This window comes from Equus caballus, chromosome 16 (genome assembly GCF_041296265.1).
Source record: "Equus caballus isolate H_3958 breed thoroughbred chromosome 16, TB-T2T, whole genome shotgun sequence".
NCBI classification, from domain to species: domain Eukaryota; kingdom Metazoa; phylum Chordata; class Mammalia; order Perissodactyla; family Equidae; genus Equus; species Equus caballus.
This window is the reverse complement of record NC_091699.1, coordinates 76,724,180-76,741,213: the sequence shown is the minus strand read 5'-3', so window position 1 is coordinate 76,741,213 and position 17,034 is coordinate 76,724,180. Positions and strand designations below refer to the sequence as shown.

Here is a 17,034-nt window from a genome sequence, read left to right as displayed (position 1 = left end):
CAGACACCTTGTCTTGTTTCTGTTCTTAGGGGGGAACCTTTCAGCCTTTCACCATTAAAGATGTTAGCTATGAGTATTTTGTAGATGCTCTTTATCACTTGAAGAAGTTCCCATTTGTTCCTAGTTTATTGAGTATTTTTATTGTGTAAGGGTGTCACATTTTGTCAAATGCCTTTTCTACATCTATTGAGATGATCATGTGGGTTTTGTCCTTTATACTACTAAATGGTATATTACATTGATTAATTTTCAGATGTTAAACCAACATTCTATTCCCAGGGTTTTTGCATCTGTATTCACAAGGGACATTGGTCTGTAGTTTTCTTGTGATATCTTTGTCTGGTTTTGGTATCAGAGTTATACTGGCCTCATAGAGTGAGTTGGGACATATTCTTTTCTGGTTTTTTTTGCAAGAGTTTGTGAAGGATTAGTATTCGTTCTTCTTTAAATGTTTGGTAGAATTCACCAGTGATGCCATCTGGACCTATGCTTTTCTTTGTGGGAAGTTTTAAAATTACTAATTCAATCCTTTTAGTTGTTATGGGTCTGTTCAGATTTTATTTTGTTTTATTTTTTTGCTGAGGAAGATTTGCCCTGAACTAATATCTGTTGCCAATCTTCCTCTTTTTGCTTGAGAAAGATTTGCCCTGAGCTAACATCTCTGCCAATCTTCCTCTATTTTGTTTGCGGGATGCTGCCACAGCATGGCTGCCAATGAGTAGTGTCCATCCTTGGGAACCGAACTCAGGCCACTGAAGCAGAACATGCTGAACTTAACCACTCAGCCATGGGGCCAGACCCCAGGTTTTATTTTTTCTTGAGACCAATTTGGTAGTTTATGTCTTTCTAGGAATGCATCCATTTCATGTAAGTTATCTAATTTTTGTCTCATAGCTCATAGAATTCCCTTCTAATCTTTTTTTATTTTTGTAACATTGGTAGTGATGGCCCCTCTTTTATTCTTGATTTTAGTAATTTTCGCTTTTCTCTTTTTTTCTTAGTCTAGCTAAAAGTTTGTCAACTTTATCTTGTTGCCCACTTTTAAAATTGCTTCAGCAATAATGATTTATTTACCTTGCCTTTTAGGGTCGATTTCTTTATCCCAGGAGTCTCTGTGGTTGGTGGTTTCTCAATATGCTCCAGCCCCAGACTGCTAGAACAAGAGAGAATGATAGATTTGGCAGTGAAATATACAAATCACCCTCCTGCCCTCTGGATTCACAATCAGGTGAGCAAACTGCCCATTTAAACTTGGAAATCTGAGCATCTCTGCCTCCCACAAAATTTGTGTTCAGCTCGCTTAATCTACGTAAGAAACCTAGGCCTGAGTGAAAGGGTACACGCTCACAAAAGAGCTCCCCCTACATCCAGAATTCAGACTCCAGGAAGGTCAAAGAAGCAGAATCTTTTTGATGCATTAAGGATGACTGAAAGATATTTGGGGACCTGGAAATATCCTCTAGGTTACCAGACAATATTCAGTTTATACCACTTTAGAAACAAAACATTTTACTTTATATGTAAATTTTTGAAAATTGGCTCTGTATGTCATGTAAATGGTAAATCTGTAAATCAGATTATTTTGTCCTAGCCATCCTAAATAAAGGAAATTAAACTATTCTTCTGTCATTATTTGTAGGGTTAACAATCTCTGAGCACATACTGCTGGTGCCCAGAGCTGAGCACTGCTGAATCCATGGTGCCATTGCCTCTCCATTTCAGTCTCTTGAGAATTCTTCCCACAGGGTTCTGAGAGAGAATCCATATTTGCTGCTAATAACTCATGCTTCCCCATAGGACTCAGCACAATCCCACGTGAAGGTTCCTGTTCGTTACCTACTAGAACTCTGCTAACAAAGAATGAGCTCAGAACAAATCAGTTATTTGTCGTCTTAGTTTTTGACCTTTGTCCCCTTGTTACTGCCATCCCCTTCACTTTTAGAGGTGCCTTCTATATTTACTAGTACCCCTATCCCATCCCCGGCGTTTTCTTATCCCCTTTACCAAAAAGGAATGTACCAGTACAAATATGATTTAACAAACAACATTCTCCCCTTATTTTCCTGGAAATGATGAAGAATCAACAAAGGCAAACAGAAAACAAAAACGCTAATAACTTTATTTTCAGCAGAACTTGGAAACACACTCCAGTATACTTTTCAGAGAACTGTTATGTTCACATAGGAACCTCAGGGGAATAAGTAGAGGAGGGAGGCCAACGACAGCAGATCTCATAGAGCACCAGCCAGATAGCACGGGACTGGGAATGGGGCGGAAACTTACAGCCTCTTGTGACTTTGTTAAATTAGCATTTGCTAAGTAGAGCCCCAGGGTGTTGGATGATAAGCCGGTTCACCAGAAGACCACATGAGAAATGGAATTAGAGAGGTTTATTATCACACATCCTGGAGGAAGTGCAGGGCATGCCTCAAGGTCCCACATGGGGAGATCGAGGCAGGGTGCAGGCAGAGAGAACAACAGGACCTGGGGCACATGCCTTTATTAGAGTCCGTGGGTAGAGTGCTTTGGGGTTCCCAGGCAAAGGCCAGATTGGTCAATTCAAACCAAAAAGAGTAGGGTTTTAGTAAGATCCATGGTGATGTTGTCTAAGGGGCACACAGGCGGAAGTCTCTGGGGGATAGGGGAGACTGTCGATTACAAGGGCCATTGGGGAAGTCATATGAGGAACTTACATTTACTTGTCACTCTGCAAGTGTGCTTGCCTGAAGAGCTAGTGTCAGTTTAAGGTCCCCACAGGCCACTTCACTGAACAAAATGGATGGCAAGGCAGCAATACCATGGAGTAGCTTATCCAAACTCTTGGCATAGCCCATGTCTGCAAAAGAGGGTGTGCAAACAAGGTTGAGTTAATTGCCACAGAATTCCCACCTGGATGCAGTTAGGTTCAGTTAGGAGACAGGGTACACAAAGAATCATTCAGACAAGCCATATTTGTAGGAAGCGATATGTCCTCATGGCTGAAGAGAGCTTTTGTGTTGTGAAAACCAGCTAGCTTAGGACATTCTCTTGGCCCATCACCCAGAATAGGACCTTCTTGCAAATAGTTGGTCCCCCCCCCGCAAAAAAAATCCCGATTCATCTCAATCTCATGAAAGAAATCAAAGAAGACATGAGTAATTGGAGAGACATAGTATGTTCATTGATTGGAAGACTCAACAGAGTAAAGAAGTTGGTTCTCCTTAAATTGATTTATAGATTTAACAACACCTATCAAAATCCCAGCAGGATTTTTTTTAGATACAGATAAACTGATTTTAAAATTTACATGGAAGGGCAAAAGAACTAGAATAGCTAAAACTGTTTTGAAAAAGAATAAAGTGAGAGGAATCACATTACTCAAATTTAAGATTAAAATAAAGCTACAGTAATTAAAACAGTGTGGTATCGGTGAATAGATAGACACATAAATCAACAGAACAGAATAAAGAGTTCAGAAATACACTGACACACGTAGGCCCCTTTGATTTTTGATGAAGGTGCCAAAGAAATTCAATGGAGAAATGATAACCTTTTCAACAAATAGTGCTGGAACAATTGTACATCCATATGGAAAAAAAGAACCTAAATCTCATACTTTATGTTCAAAATTAACTCAAAATAGTTTGTATATCTGAGTATAAAACATGAAACTGTAAAAATTTTAGAAGAAAACATAGGAAATATTCTGAACTTGAGGGTAGGCATAGACATGACACCAAAAGCAAGATCCATAGAAGAAAAGCTTGATATGTAGGACTTAATCACAATTAAAAACTTTTTCTGTAATAGACACCATTAAAAAACAAGCTACAGACTAGGAGAAAGTGTTTGCAAATTAGATATCCAACTTGTATCTAGGACTTGTATCTAGAATATATAAAGAACTCTCAAAAGTCAGCAAAAAGAAAACAACAAACAGAATTTTAAAAGAGGCAAAGGATTGAACAGACATTTCACTAAAAAGGATATAAGGATGACAAATATGACAAATAAGCAATGAAAAGATGTTCAATATCATTAACCATTAAGGAAATTAAAACCATATATAGTGGGGTATCTCTACAGACCTTTTAGAATGACTAAAATTAAAAATACTGACAATACTAAGTGTGACCATATATGTAGAACTCTCTTATATTGCTAGCAGGAATGCAAAATGCTACATCCATTCTGGAAGACATTGGGCAGTTTCGTATGAAATTAGATATACACTTACCGCAAGACCCAGCAATACCAATCCTGGGTTTTTATCCTAGAGAAACGAAAGCTCTGTTCGTGTAAAAACCTATACACAAATGTTTACAGCAGTTCTATTCATAATTATCAAAAACCAGAAACAGACCAAATGCCCCTCAGCAGGCGAATGGATAAACAAACTGTGCTACATTCATACAGTGCACCACTGTTCCACAGTAAAACCAATGAACTGTGGAGGCACACAACAACTTGGGTGAATCTCAGAGGCATTATGTCAAATGAAAAAAGCCAGGCTCAAAGGTTACGTATTGTACAATCCCATTTATGTCACGTTCTGGAAGACAAAAATACAGTGATGGAAAACAGATCAGTGGTTGCCAGGGGTTAGGGGTGAGGAAGGGTATTAGCATACAGGGATAGTGCAAGAGAGTTTTTGGGGGGTGATGAAACTGTTCTATACTTTGATTTGGTGGTAGTTACACAGATCTATGTATGTGTTAAAATTCATAGAACTCTAATGCCAAAAGTAAAAAAAAGGTTTACTCTAAGATAAAGGTTAAAAAGATTTTTAAATTTCTAGGGACATAAAAAATATGTATTCTTACGGTTTGCATGTCAAGTTGTGTCTGTTCAGAATAACCCCCACTGCCCACCTTAGCGTTTCCATTGTAGGTGTATCCTCAGGTTTTTACCTTCCGACCTTCCGAGTCCTTCCTTTAGTGTGGCCTCAGCTGCCTCATTCCTTTTTAGATTCTCTTTAGATTTTACACCCATTACTGTCTCTAGGCTGCGTCCTAAGTCTCTAAAATATGCCGCTGGGGTTTGACCAGCAAGGTGTCCATGTGCCTCATGCTCAATGTCACAGTGAGCTTAGCCATCCCTGCTCCCAGTGCCATGAGCCCCCTCCATTTGTCAGCCTCCCACGTGACCTGACCTGGTCCTGGTCCACAGCCCCTGCTTGGTTTCATGCCTCATTGGCATTTCAGTGAGGGAACTTAGTCTTAGAGGCTGTAGAAGATCTCCAAGTGGCATTGCTTGAATGCACATCCTAATTGTAGTGCCTGCTCAGCTCTGCCCGGCGGGAGTCGCAAACAGCCTTTATGGAGTCAGATTTTTCTTGGAACCATTCTGAGGTGGCTATTTTCCTCCTGAGGATTTGTCTTATTAAGTTATTAGAGTGGACAATGGGGGCACGTGAATGTCTGGGTGGCAGCAGGCTGCTCTGTTGGGACATGGGATAAAGTGCCGTAAACGTCTTCCTTTATTTTATCTGCTTTGGCTCAAGCTCCTGGCAGGGTAAAGGTTGCTAGACAGCTATTGTGTGCTGGGCTCCAGTTGCTGTGGAAAAGTTGTTTATTTCACAAGTAGAAAATCTATACCCAAATTAGATACATTGCTGTGTAATTGAAGGTAATGCCCTTTACTCACTTCCGTATTATACTGCGTGTACTGTGAGTCTCGTGCTCATGCCACCCTGGCAGTTTTTATTGATCAACAAAAGACAAAGATGGCTTTTGATTCTTTCCAGATGCTAGCAAATTAGAAGATAGGCCCACTGAAGATTATTTTGTCACTAAGGAGACGACAGGCTTCTTGAGTGTTATCTTTCCCTGGGGCACATTTTCTTGCCAACTTCAGGGTTGAAAATACTCTGGTTTCTAAAAACAATAACCTAAAGACTTTGTTGTCATTATTAAGCATGCTGAAGATGACCACTGGAGAAAATTCTCTCTCTCTGATTTCTTAGTCTCTTTTATTCTTAGATTCTTAGAGATAAAGAGCGAAGTATAGAGGCAAGCGGGGGTGGAGGGGGGAGCACAGAGATGAAGTCTGTTGTCATTGTTAGGAAGAGCCCCTCGGATCATAGATTCTGTCCATGGGACTTGGAAGGAAGGGGCATTTAAAGCACTTCGGTAGCCCGTGTAGCGAGTCCTAGATTGTAGTTACTCCTAACAGAATGCTCCCCTGCTGCTAATTTCTTTTGTCAAAAATGAAAACCCACTTACCATCCTTTATGTAAAAAATCTCCTACATATTTAAAACAGTTAAGTTTAAATAGGTTTTTTCCCCTTAGAGAAAGGATTTCCATTCATCTAACAGTCCTTTACCAAAAAGGACCTGCTTTGTGAATTCAAATAATTTTCCTTTTTTCTTAGGTTTTCTCTAAGATTAACTCTACTTTAAGCTGTGGAGTCCCAGATTAAATTGCTGTCAAAAAGTACTTGCTGCTTACCTGCCATGCAAGAGGCCAAGGTGTGAATGCCAAAGATTTGGTCTTCAGAAAGCACTTGATAACGTTCATACTTCTTAGGAGGGTGTTTATCTAGTTGATTTAGGTCAAGATTGTGTGATGGAATAATCCTGTGCTCTTAGGATAAATTTATTCCTAGGGTTTGTGTTTTAGTGACAGGGAAGAAGGAAGCTGGCAGCCCCAGCACTTTTCCTTCCGTGACCAAAGACCGAAATACCCTCTTATATGGAGTTTGATGCCACTAGAGACATCTGCCCCGCACTGTGTCATGTGATGCGCATCTCAGCTCTGTGAGGACGGGGGTGGTACCCATTTTTCAGATGCACAGCAGAGGCTCAGAGAAGTGAAGGGGCTTGCTGGATTTCAGAGGGGCTGTGATTAAAATTTAGTCTTCTCGCTCCTAGATCAGTGGGTTTTTCTCCAAACTAGGGGTTCTCAACCCTGTCAGATCCAATGCTCCCTTTCTAGAACTATCTTGAAATGAAATTCAAAGTTAATGAATTAATGCATAAAAATTAAAAAAAAAATAACAGTTTTCAAAGGAGAAATAAAGGAAAGTGATTCGTAATCAGAGACTGTGTATTTCAATATATAAGTAGTTGGGCATATCTAAGCTAGAAGATAGAATGAAGTAGATGGCTGTCTGCCAGCATAGAGTCACTGTGAACACGCTGTCTGCAAATGCAGATGGTACAGGTGGTCGTATGGTGACAGAACCATACACACATGTCACAAACTGGGATGTGGTTTTCCAGAACAGTGAATGTGCTTGGTGAAGTTCTGAACCCAACCCAGTACAGTCTACATGGCGGTTACATTCTGGAAAGTTGGGTCAGATCTATGCACAAAGTACTTTGAATTTTTTTCTAAAATGAGTTAGGGTCTGGTCTCAGATCATTGCAAACCAGTGTTCGTCCTACATGTACGTCCCATGGGTCACTCAGAGTCTGTGGGGGGCAGTCCCGTGCATTGCAGATAACAGTGTGCTGCTCAGCTGGCTGTTGGAGTCAAAAAAGCCCTGATTGGTAGCATTTGCTGATTTCTCTGCTGTTAGTACTCCTACAATGGCTGATTTCAAACTACTAGTAGAAACCGGCTCACAAAATGCCTGCAGATTTAACCATCAGCTTAGTAGCAGCCAGCCAGCTCCAGCACACCACTCTTGCTGTGCCCTCTAGATGCCACTTGGGTTCCCCAAATCACTATAAGAATAAAATAGGGTCACTGCAAGTTTCCAACGCCCCCTTCCCCTGCTGGGGCAGTATCGCCCCCATGGAGAACCAGTGCATTCAGCTCTGATGGTATTTCTGGTGTAATTGACCCCACCAAACAGTAGAGGCCCGACCTGGATGGGTGTACATGGTCCTCACCCCCTGCTGTGACGCCTCTGGCTGCCCGTTTTTGCTGCTCCAGGGAGAAGCGAACAGTCCTGAGCAGTGCTGCCGTGCTGGCCTCAGCCTGTGGAGCAGGTCTGCCACCAGGAGGAAGCCCCCAGTGCCTATGCTCCCCAGCCCTGAGGAGCCAGGGCAGCCACAGTGCAGTGACACTTGCCCCATCCTGCCTCTCTCAGCTCCATGGCTTTGGTCAGAACACAGGAGCACCACTCAGAAAAGGAAACTCCCACTTCACAGCTGTACCCTGAGTCCAGTGCCTCTTTCCACAACCCAGTTCATCATCTAAGAAGTTAACAAACGGAAAGATGGCTGAAGCGAGCCTTCTTTTCTCATACTGGAGTGGCTGTGCAGTATGGATCAGCAAGGTGGAGTAGCAAATGGCCTGTGTAATAGACAAGTGGAATCAATTCACAGGGCTCTGGGAAAATTGAGAGCAAGCTGTAAAACTGGTGCTACACACTGATAAAATTGCAGGAGGTAGATGTAGTCAGTTTCATTAAAGAACATTTGGTTTAAGACCTGTGCTACAAAGGACTAAAGGATCTTTTCTTTCCTGCCTTAGTGTACACTTGACTCTGAAGTGGCCGTGAGAGTGGGTGGAGAGTTCTTCTTTGACCCGCAGCCTGCAGACACCTCTAGAAACCTCGTGTTGATTGCAGGGGGCGTTGGAATTAACCCTCTGCTTTCCATCCTACGACACTCGGCAGATCTCCACAGAGCACAGGCAGACAAAGGAAGTGGCTATGCGATGGGAACAGTGAAACTCTTCTACAGTGCAAAAAATACCAGCGAACTCCTGTTTAAGGTAAGGGAGAAATGTGTGTTTCATAGCTTGCTGTAAGCAAACTTGTGTCATGGTATTCCTTGTCCATGGAACTTTCTTCTCTCAGTTCTGTCTTCTCTGCACCGGTTCAAACGAAAGGCTTGACAAGGCTTAATTGTGTCCAAATGAGAATTAACGAACACTCTTACCCCAGACAGTTAAAACGGCTCGTGTTGAGGAGGCTCCCAGGGGAGTGACAGGATAGGGCAGGTTTGGTGGGCTTGAATCCAGAGGTAGATGAACTGAAAAGTCACCAAGGCCCTGAGATTCCAAGTCAGGAGACCTGCAAGTGGGCTTGTGTGTCACAGGAGTAGGTGAGGCGTCCATAGTTTGGACCCAGCTGGGTAAATGAAACCCCCATCAGTCGCATCTGTTGAAATTAAGAACATTCAGGAAGGCTTTCACTCGGATTGCTTTGCAGCTGCAAGGATGTGAACAAAAGAACAGAAACAGTTAAAAGACACAACTGTGGTCAGTGAAACTGCTGCTTAATTGCCAATGCTTGAGAAAAAGGAAAAAGAAAAACTCCCGGGGCGTTAGTAATATGCTGGTTAGCATATTCAGATTTCAATTAAAGCCAAATAGCCCTCTGTACTCGGACGCTCTGGCCTGCTAGGCTGCAAACAATATCTCCCTAAGTAGAGCGCGAGTGACAGACGTGTACAGAATGGGAGTCGAGGTTCGGCGTCAGTGGTTGTGCACATCTGTTTTGATTTTTTAAGATTGTAGTGTGACCAAATATGTTTGACATTCCAGAAGAATATCCTCGATTTAGTAAATGAATTTCCTGAGAAGATTGCATGCAGTTTGCATGTTACAAAGCAGACTACACAAATCAGTGCAGAACTCAAGCCATACATCACGGGTGAGTCCCCTGAAGATGTTTTGACTATCTCCACACAGTTATTTGGCGGACACGCCAGCTGATTGAGTGTAGATGCCTTATTGCTGGGAGTTGCCGGCTGGGAATGTCACTACCTGGGGAATTGAGAGATGATTCATCATGGAGAAATAAAGAGAGATTTAGTTGGTTTTACTTATTATATACAGGTTTCCTACTCCCCACATTAAAAATTTATTTTCCACATTTTTGTGGAAATGATCTTTGCATCATCACTGTAGCATGCATACAAAGAATTTATATTCCAGCTTTGACTGAATGGATTCCATTTGCCATTAATGGCCATTTAAATTACTCGTGGTTTCCCCTGCTTGGAAGGATTTTTCACAACACAGTTTATTTACTTTGTTGAAGGCAGTTTTAAATCTCTACCAAAGATCAGTGAGCTGGCTGGCTGTGTCCGAAGAGTGCGTTATGCTGAGCTTCCCACTTTACTTGCCGTAGTTTAGGAAACCTGGAGATGTACCCTCTGCTCGGGTCTGGCCCCAGGAGCCAACAGGAGCCATCATGTGAATGACTCTAGACTCATTAAGCTTGAGTTACTGAAAATATACACTGTTGTGGTTAGTCCTTACTCATTTCAATACAAACATGTCTGGCTTAATTTGGTGTTTATCTGTTTTTTGGTAGAAGGAAGAATAACGGAGAAGGAGATAAGAGATCATATTTCAAAAGAGACTTTGTTCTATATTTGTGGCCCACCTCCGATGACAGACTTTTTCTCCAAGCAACTGGAAAACAGCCATGTTCCCAAAGAACACATTTGCTTTGAGAAGTGGTGGTAGGGAGCGGGCACAGACAGAAAGGAGAAAGCTGTGAGATCTGCTGAGACAGTAACAGATGTTGTGTTGTAGGATTTGTGGCAAGATGAACTTACCTCTGCTAAGGCTTATTTTTTATGGCTGTGAACTAAGTGACCAGCTGGAGAATAAAGAAGAGCCAGTGACAGACTTAAATGATAAACTTTTTGCAAAGACTTCATTGATTAAACTCTTTTTTACTATATTGACTTTCTTTTATTAATAACTATTTGATTTTCTCATGATGTACTTTGAATTGGTCAATATAGATTTTCTTTCCCCTTAGGGAGAAAAAGGACATATATTTACATTTAATCATATGAAAATGTGGTTTTTCCTGTGAAAAGTGGGCTATCGTTAAATTATTTGACAGGAACTATATATCTTACATTCAATAAACTGATAATTTAAACACATGCTTAATAATTTTATGTTGAAAATTCTTTATAGTCTAATGTCTTCGTTTACCTTACTATGGCCTACAGCCTTGTTTCTTTGGACCATCAAAGTTGCGTTTGGAAATAGAAAATTGTTAGGAAAACTGCCTTAGGGAATTGAATATCCAGCATATTTTCTTAATTTTACTGAACATCCTAGGTGCGTATACCCTGGCTAATTGTTAGTTTCTTCTTAGATGAAGCCTTCTGTGCTCTGTGTCTTGGCCGCCTGCCTTAACGCTACATGTGGGAGGTGGCTTCTTGTTTGGGACAAAGGCATTGGGGACTGCTGTGTCCATGTTGAATCTGCCTTCAATGGCTGGGCTGGCTGGCTGGTGAAACATGCTTAGGAGTGATTAGGGGGTACAGAACTGTTTCCAAATGCTGCTTCTCCTCCTTTTTATTTCATTCCTTTGCCAGGGTTGTTTCTGGCACCAGCAGCTCCTCAACACATACTTGTTGAATGACTGAAAGAAAGCACCTAACATTTAACTCCTTGTCAAGCCTGAGGTTAGGAGGCAGTCCCCAGGGTAGAGAGGATGGTGGAGCCTCATTCCAAGGCTGCTCTGATGAAACTGCTAGAAAGCAGACTGTAGTTCTTAGCTTTGTTTAGATTTTTAAAAATCTAAAAGAAATCCATGGGCTAAGGCCAGGCCATCCTTTCTGTGACAGGCAGGCTCGGGCCCAGGACTGCCTGCTTGCAGAACACTGTGAGGGTACAGGGGGTCTGGGAAGAAGGACAGATCAGTGCTGGGGACCCAGGAGCTCCAGCTGCGGAGATTCTGTTCTGGAGCTGACGAGAGAAGACAGCTTGTCCTTCTAATCTCTGTGGCTGCAGGCCTCACAGGGACTTTGAAGCTTAAATGCATAATTGGTTTGCAGGGCCTGCCAATGCTGGCATTGCCATTGTAGCCTCTGCTTGTTTTGAATTTTGTGAAGTTTAAAGCAGGAATTATTTGTCAACTATTCAGATCCCAGATTTGAATTCAGCAGGAGGAAAGGAGGGCCGGTGACCTGATGGGAAAATCAAATTCCATTCAAGGCAGTGATCATCAGGAGCGTTTTGGAGGTGTAGAGAGTGTGAGAAACTGAGTCTATGAGGAGCCCTGACTCAGCAGGTGGCCGAGGCTGGGCTTCAGGGCTGAGTACTCACAGGGCACAGGAGCATAGCACAGTGAGATTCAGGGATGTGGGAGCAGCAATCTCTTGTGCCAAGCTCCTTCTCTTGTGCCAGCTGGCAAAGGCAGCTGACAGGGGAAGAGACAGAAAGGTATGGAGAAAGTGCCAACCCTGGGCCTTTTGTGTTGGGAGTGGAGGTGCAGGGTGAGCATCTTCAGTGCCACATAGGATGGGAGCAAGGTGCTGCCCACTGCCTCTGTCCAACCAACACCACGGACTCCGTGACTGCTGTTGTCATAGAGCAAGGCCCACCTGTCCTGGGGATTCCAGCTCCGCCCACCACCCTGCCAGCGACTCACTGTCACCATCTGCACACTGTGGAGATGGGCCAGGTCATGACCTTTCCCTAGACTATAGCTCCTTCTGATTCTGTTGTTTCTGGTGCTGAGTGCTGAACAGTATTTCTGCTCTGCTGGCCCGGAATGTCCTGTTGCCCTCACCTACCAGGCCAGTCAAGATCTCTGGTACTCACATTGAGCTAACTCGGCCAAGGTGACTTGGAATTTATAGTGTGGTGGCTGAGAATGTAGTCTAGCGAGAGCCTTTGAGCCAGACAGCCTGAGTTCAAATCTCAGCCATGTCACTTACTAGGTAGATGACCTGAGTAAGTCACTTATGCCTCAGTTTGTAATTACACTTGCAACTGCATATAAAATAGAGATAATAATGCTACCTATGTCATAGGGCTGCTATGGGGATTAACTGGGATAATACATGCAAAGTGCTTGGCAGAGAACTGCCTGAGTGTGTTATTAATTTGCTGTTCCTTGTCCTATTCAGAAAGGATTTCAAGAGGCTGGATGGCTTAGGTTTAGTCTACTCACCTGTAACCATCATGCAGATAGGGCCTTGCGTTGTTCAGTGCTGTGCTTGGCATATAATAGATACTTAATAAATATTTCTTATGTGAGTAAAAGAGCCTGCCCTGAGCTAATGACTGCATTAAAGGAATTCTGAAGGATTTTTCTGGCCCTATCAGTTTGTGAAAAGATGTTTCTTCTTGTGACATGAGACCCTTTCACAGTCTACCCAAGAGACAGGTTAGGCTACTATATGAGCTTTCTCAAATTTTAAGTGTTAGTATGAGTACCACTGCTTGCCAGAAAACAGATCAATTACCAGGTCTTTCCCAAATAGTCCACCATTAAAGGGCCTTTCAGTGAGGCACAGAGCCCTTCCTCACCAACAGGGTGTCTGCAGGTGGACGTGGAGCTCTGAGATTAGGATGTTCCCTGGGACCCTGATCCTGGTCAGTAGCCCCTACTTAAAAAAAAAAAAAAGAAAAATTTCAAAGGTATGCCGAAGTAGAGAAGACAGTAAAATGAACTCCTGTGCATCCATTACCCAGTGTCCGTGATTATCAGCATTCTGCTGTTCATTTTTGTCTGCCCTCACCTTCGTTGTGTTTTGTTGTTGCTGGTGCATTTTGAGGCAAATCCTAGAAACTATGTCACATGACCTGTAAACTCTTCAATATATCTTAACAGACACATCACTGCAACATGACCACAGTGACATCACCATACTCAACGTGAGTAACAGTGATTCCGTAATAGCATCTGAGACCTTTCAGCATTGTTTCCCCCTCTGCCTCAGAGTCCGCACGTTGCATTCGGTTGATAGGTCTTCTAAGTTTCTTTTAATCTATGGCACCTTCTCCCTACTGCATAGACACATATATAGACACTTTTCTCCCCCATCATTCGTTGAAGAAACTGGGTCATTTGTCTTACAGACTTTCCTACATTTTGAACCCAGCTTACTTCCTCAAGGTGTCATTTAACATGATCCTCTATCCTCTGTATTTGATGTAAACTGGTAATCAGGTCTAGAGCTTACTTAGATTCAGATTCAAGATCTTTGTTTGCAAGACTACATCGTAAGTGGTCTTTTGTGCTTCCTATTTCATCACATGAGGAGGCATGAAATGTCTGATTGTCCCAGTTTTAACGTTGTTAAGCTTGATCAATGGGTTCAGCTTTCGTCAGCCTGATCAATCCAGTGTAAAGTTCTCTGTCAGCCTTTCGGCCAATTATCTTAGTAGCTGGTGATCATTGGCTATACCTACTATTTCACTAAGGATTAATTGTCCATTTCTATCATTTTTCCTGCATTTATTACCTGTGATTCTTCTGTAAAGAACTTTCCCTCATTGACTTAGCCCTAAAATGAGTCTGAGGAGGGAAGACAGGATCAATGCTTGATTCTTTCCCTTATTGTCTATTATGAGTTGGTGCCCTAGCCACCTCAGTGATGACTGGTGAGATTTTTTTAAAGTATCATTATGAACTCATGGCTTTTTATACATCTGGTGGTTTTCATCCATTGCAGTCAATTTTCCCACGTTCAGCTTGTTTCAGGTTGCTCCTGCTGTGTTAGTGGTCCACACTAAGTCACGGGGGTTGATAATGTTCTGGGCTCCTAGAGTTGCAAAAAGTGCTCTAATAAACAGGAAGGAGGAAAAGGAGATGGGTGTGGTGTCAGGAAGCCACATGAAGAAAATGTTTCAAGGAGGATGGACTGGTCACCTGTGTCGTTCTGCTAATAATGACAGGAAAGATGAGTTCTGATGAGCAGCCATCAATTTAGCATCTGGAAGGTCTTAGTGATCTTAATCAGATGGATGGTAGAGTGAGAACATTGGAGTGGGTTTAGAAACAGCTGGGAGGAAAGAAATTGTAATGAGTGAGTGTAGAAAATAGTTCCAAAGAATTTTACTGTAAAGGGGAGGAAAAAGATAGGATGGGCTTCATTTTTTTAACTCATTTTTTAAAATTGTCATTTTTTTAAACTTTTTATTTTGAAGTAATTGTAGATTTATAGAACAGTTTCAAAGGTAGTACAGGGTTCCCATATACCCTTTACCAGCTTCTCCAAATGTCAACATCTTACATAACCATGGTGTATTTATCAAAACTAAGAAATTAGCAGTACAGTTAAATTGGTACAGTACTATTAACTATACCACAATTAGTTTCTTTAGGAGGAAAGAAATAACAACCTGATTGTATGAAAAACCATGAAAGAGTCATTTAGTGGGACTTCAGTTGGGGAGGTGATAACTCTTTCTAGAGGATGATAAATTGGTTAACTTATTCATTGAGCATCTACTATTGCACTGTGCTAGAAATGAAAAGGAAAGTATAAGACAAAAATTATCTTGAGGAGCAAGTTAAATACTTTGGGAAACTATTTTTTTTGTGATTGAAATGGAAATGCTTTGGGGGAAAAATGATTTTTTTGCAACTATCACTGATTGAAAGAGAAGCTATGGAAGATGGCTGTCTGGGTGAGTCATTGGAGCGATGTTATCCTAAGGGTGGAGGAGCGGGAGGAGGTGGTGGAAAAGGTTGGGGAGAATTGTTATTACTGGACACATAGCTGCAAGTGTGTATACATGCAAAGATGTGAGTACCAACATACGCGTGCGTGCAGTGATTGTCAAACAGTATCCAATGTCACGTGCCTGACATTTCTGCCTGACCTTTTTTTTTCTTTATGAATGGAAAACAGCAATTTCCTTTATTCCTGGGCATTGCAGATGATCATATGCTGATAATTTAATCTGAGAGCTCTTATTTCATTTTATTTTAAATGAAACTCATAGAAGTATACTGTTCTTCTCTTAGAGAAGCAGTGATGTGTTGTTTTTAATATTACTCTTTCCTAATATGCACATAGGCAGCACGCGTGGTGATGACACATAAAGATACCCGCTAGCCCACCATCAAATCAAGACCTGCATTTTAAAATGTTTTGTGCTCAGGAGTCCAGACTTTCCTAGTAGTTGAGTGGCCATCTTGATTCAGTCTGTTCTGAGTTCTTAAAAACCCTGCGGGAGCCCATTAGCCAAACCTAATCTCTTCCATCTCATCCCATGCCCCATTTTGCTATGCTTGAGTCTACCAAGATTTTGTCCATTCTTTTGTTCTTTTTTAATTACCCGATAAATATGGTTGTATAAAAATCAAATAATATAAAAGTACCTACACTAAACTGCTGAAGTCCTCTGGTCCCCTGTCCCACTCCCCCACCTAGAATGAACTTCTGTGTAAAGAGCTTGCTAGACATTTTACGATGTGTTAACATGGAATACATCCATAGATATGTGTACTTGTGGATTTCATTCTTTTAACACAGTCCACATTATGGATATATACCATAATGTACTTAAACATATCTCTATGACACACATTTAGTCTGTTTCCAGTTTGGGGTTATTACAAACAATATTGCGGTAAACAAACTTGTTTGTATAATTTTTGTGCGTGTATTCTTGTACAATTGCCAGAAGTATCATTTCTGGATCAAAAGTTGACTGGTGGATTGCCAAATTACCCTGTAAAATGCCTTACCGATTTATATGCTAATAGAGTATGAAAGTACCCATTTCCCTACCTTCTGGCCAACACTAGATAGTCTAAATCTATAAACTTTTTCGTAGTCAGTTGGGTGAAGGATTTCTTTTTAATTAATTTCCTGATTGCTCCCTAGCATCTTTTCGTAAAGTGTTTTAGCCATTTCTCTTTTTTCTTTTGAGAATGGTGTGTGCACGTTATATCTGTTTTGATGTCTAATTGATTTGTAACTCTTTATAAAATTGAATGAATATAATCCTTTGTCTGTTATATGTATTGCAAGTATTTTTTTTCTCACTCTGTTACTTGTCCCTGAATTCTGTTTGTTATAACTTATACCAGGGTTTTAAATTTATATATAATCAAATGTCAGTCTTTTCCCTTGGCTTTTATAGATCTCTTTTCTTCTGGTACTTTTACAGGTTTTTAATCTGTTGGGAATTTGTTTTTGTGCTTGATAGGGGATAGGAATTGGACTTTTTCCATATGGCTCTCTAGTTGCTCAATACCACTTATCAGATATTCCCCACTTTCCCCAATGGTTTGAAATGCCTCCTTTATCAGATACTAAATTCTCACTTACAGAAAGATTTTTTTCCTAGACTCTCTATCTACTCTGTTCCCAAGGTCTATTTATTTGTTCCTGCTCTGATATCACACTGTTTTAATTACTCTAGCTTTTCACTATATTTTG

The 17,034-nt window shown here is 41.4% G+C and overlaps 1 protein-coding gene across 4 annotated transcripts in view; it reads left to right on the top strand.

Moving 5' to 3' along the window:
• The window catches only part of OXNAD1 (oxidoreductase NAD binding domain containing 1), a 41,345-nt gene extending 30,563 nt beyond the window's left edge, over nt 1-10,782 (top strand). For all 4 annotated transcript variants that reach the window (XM_001495969.5, XM_005600913.4, XM_070238112.1 and 1 more), the window contains 4 exons: nt 1,087-1,228; nt 8,405-8,647; nt 9,422-9,530; nt 10,197-10,782. In XM_001495969.5, coding sequence (XP_001496019.1) covers nt 1,087-1,228; nt 8,405-8,647; nt 9,422-9,530; nt 10,197-10,351 — 649 coding nt within the window. In that variant the 3' untranslated portion in view covers nt 10,352-10,782. The remainder of the gene's footprint in view (nt 1-1,086; nt 1,229-8,404; nt 8,648-9,421; nt 9,531-10,196) is intronic.
• The last annotated feature ends 6,252 nt before the right edge of the window (nt 10,783-17,034 follow it).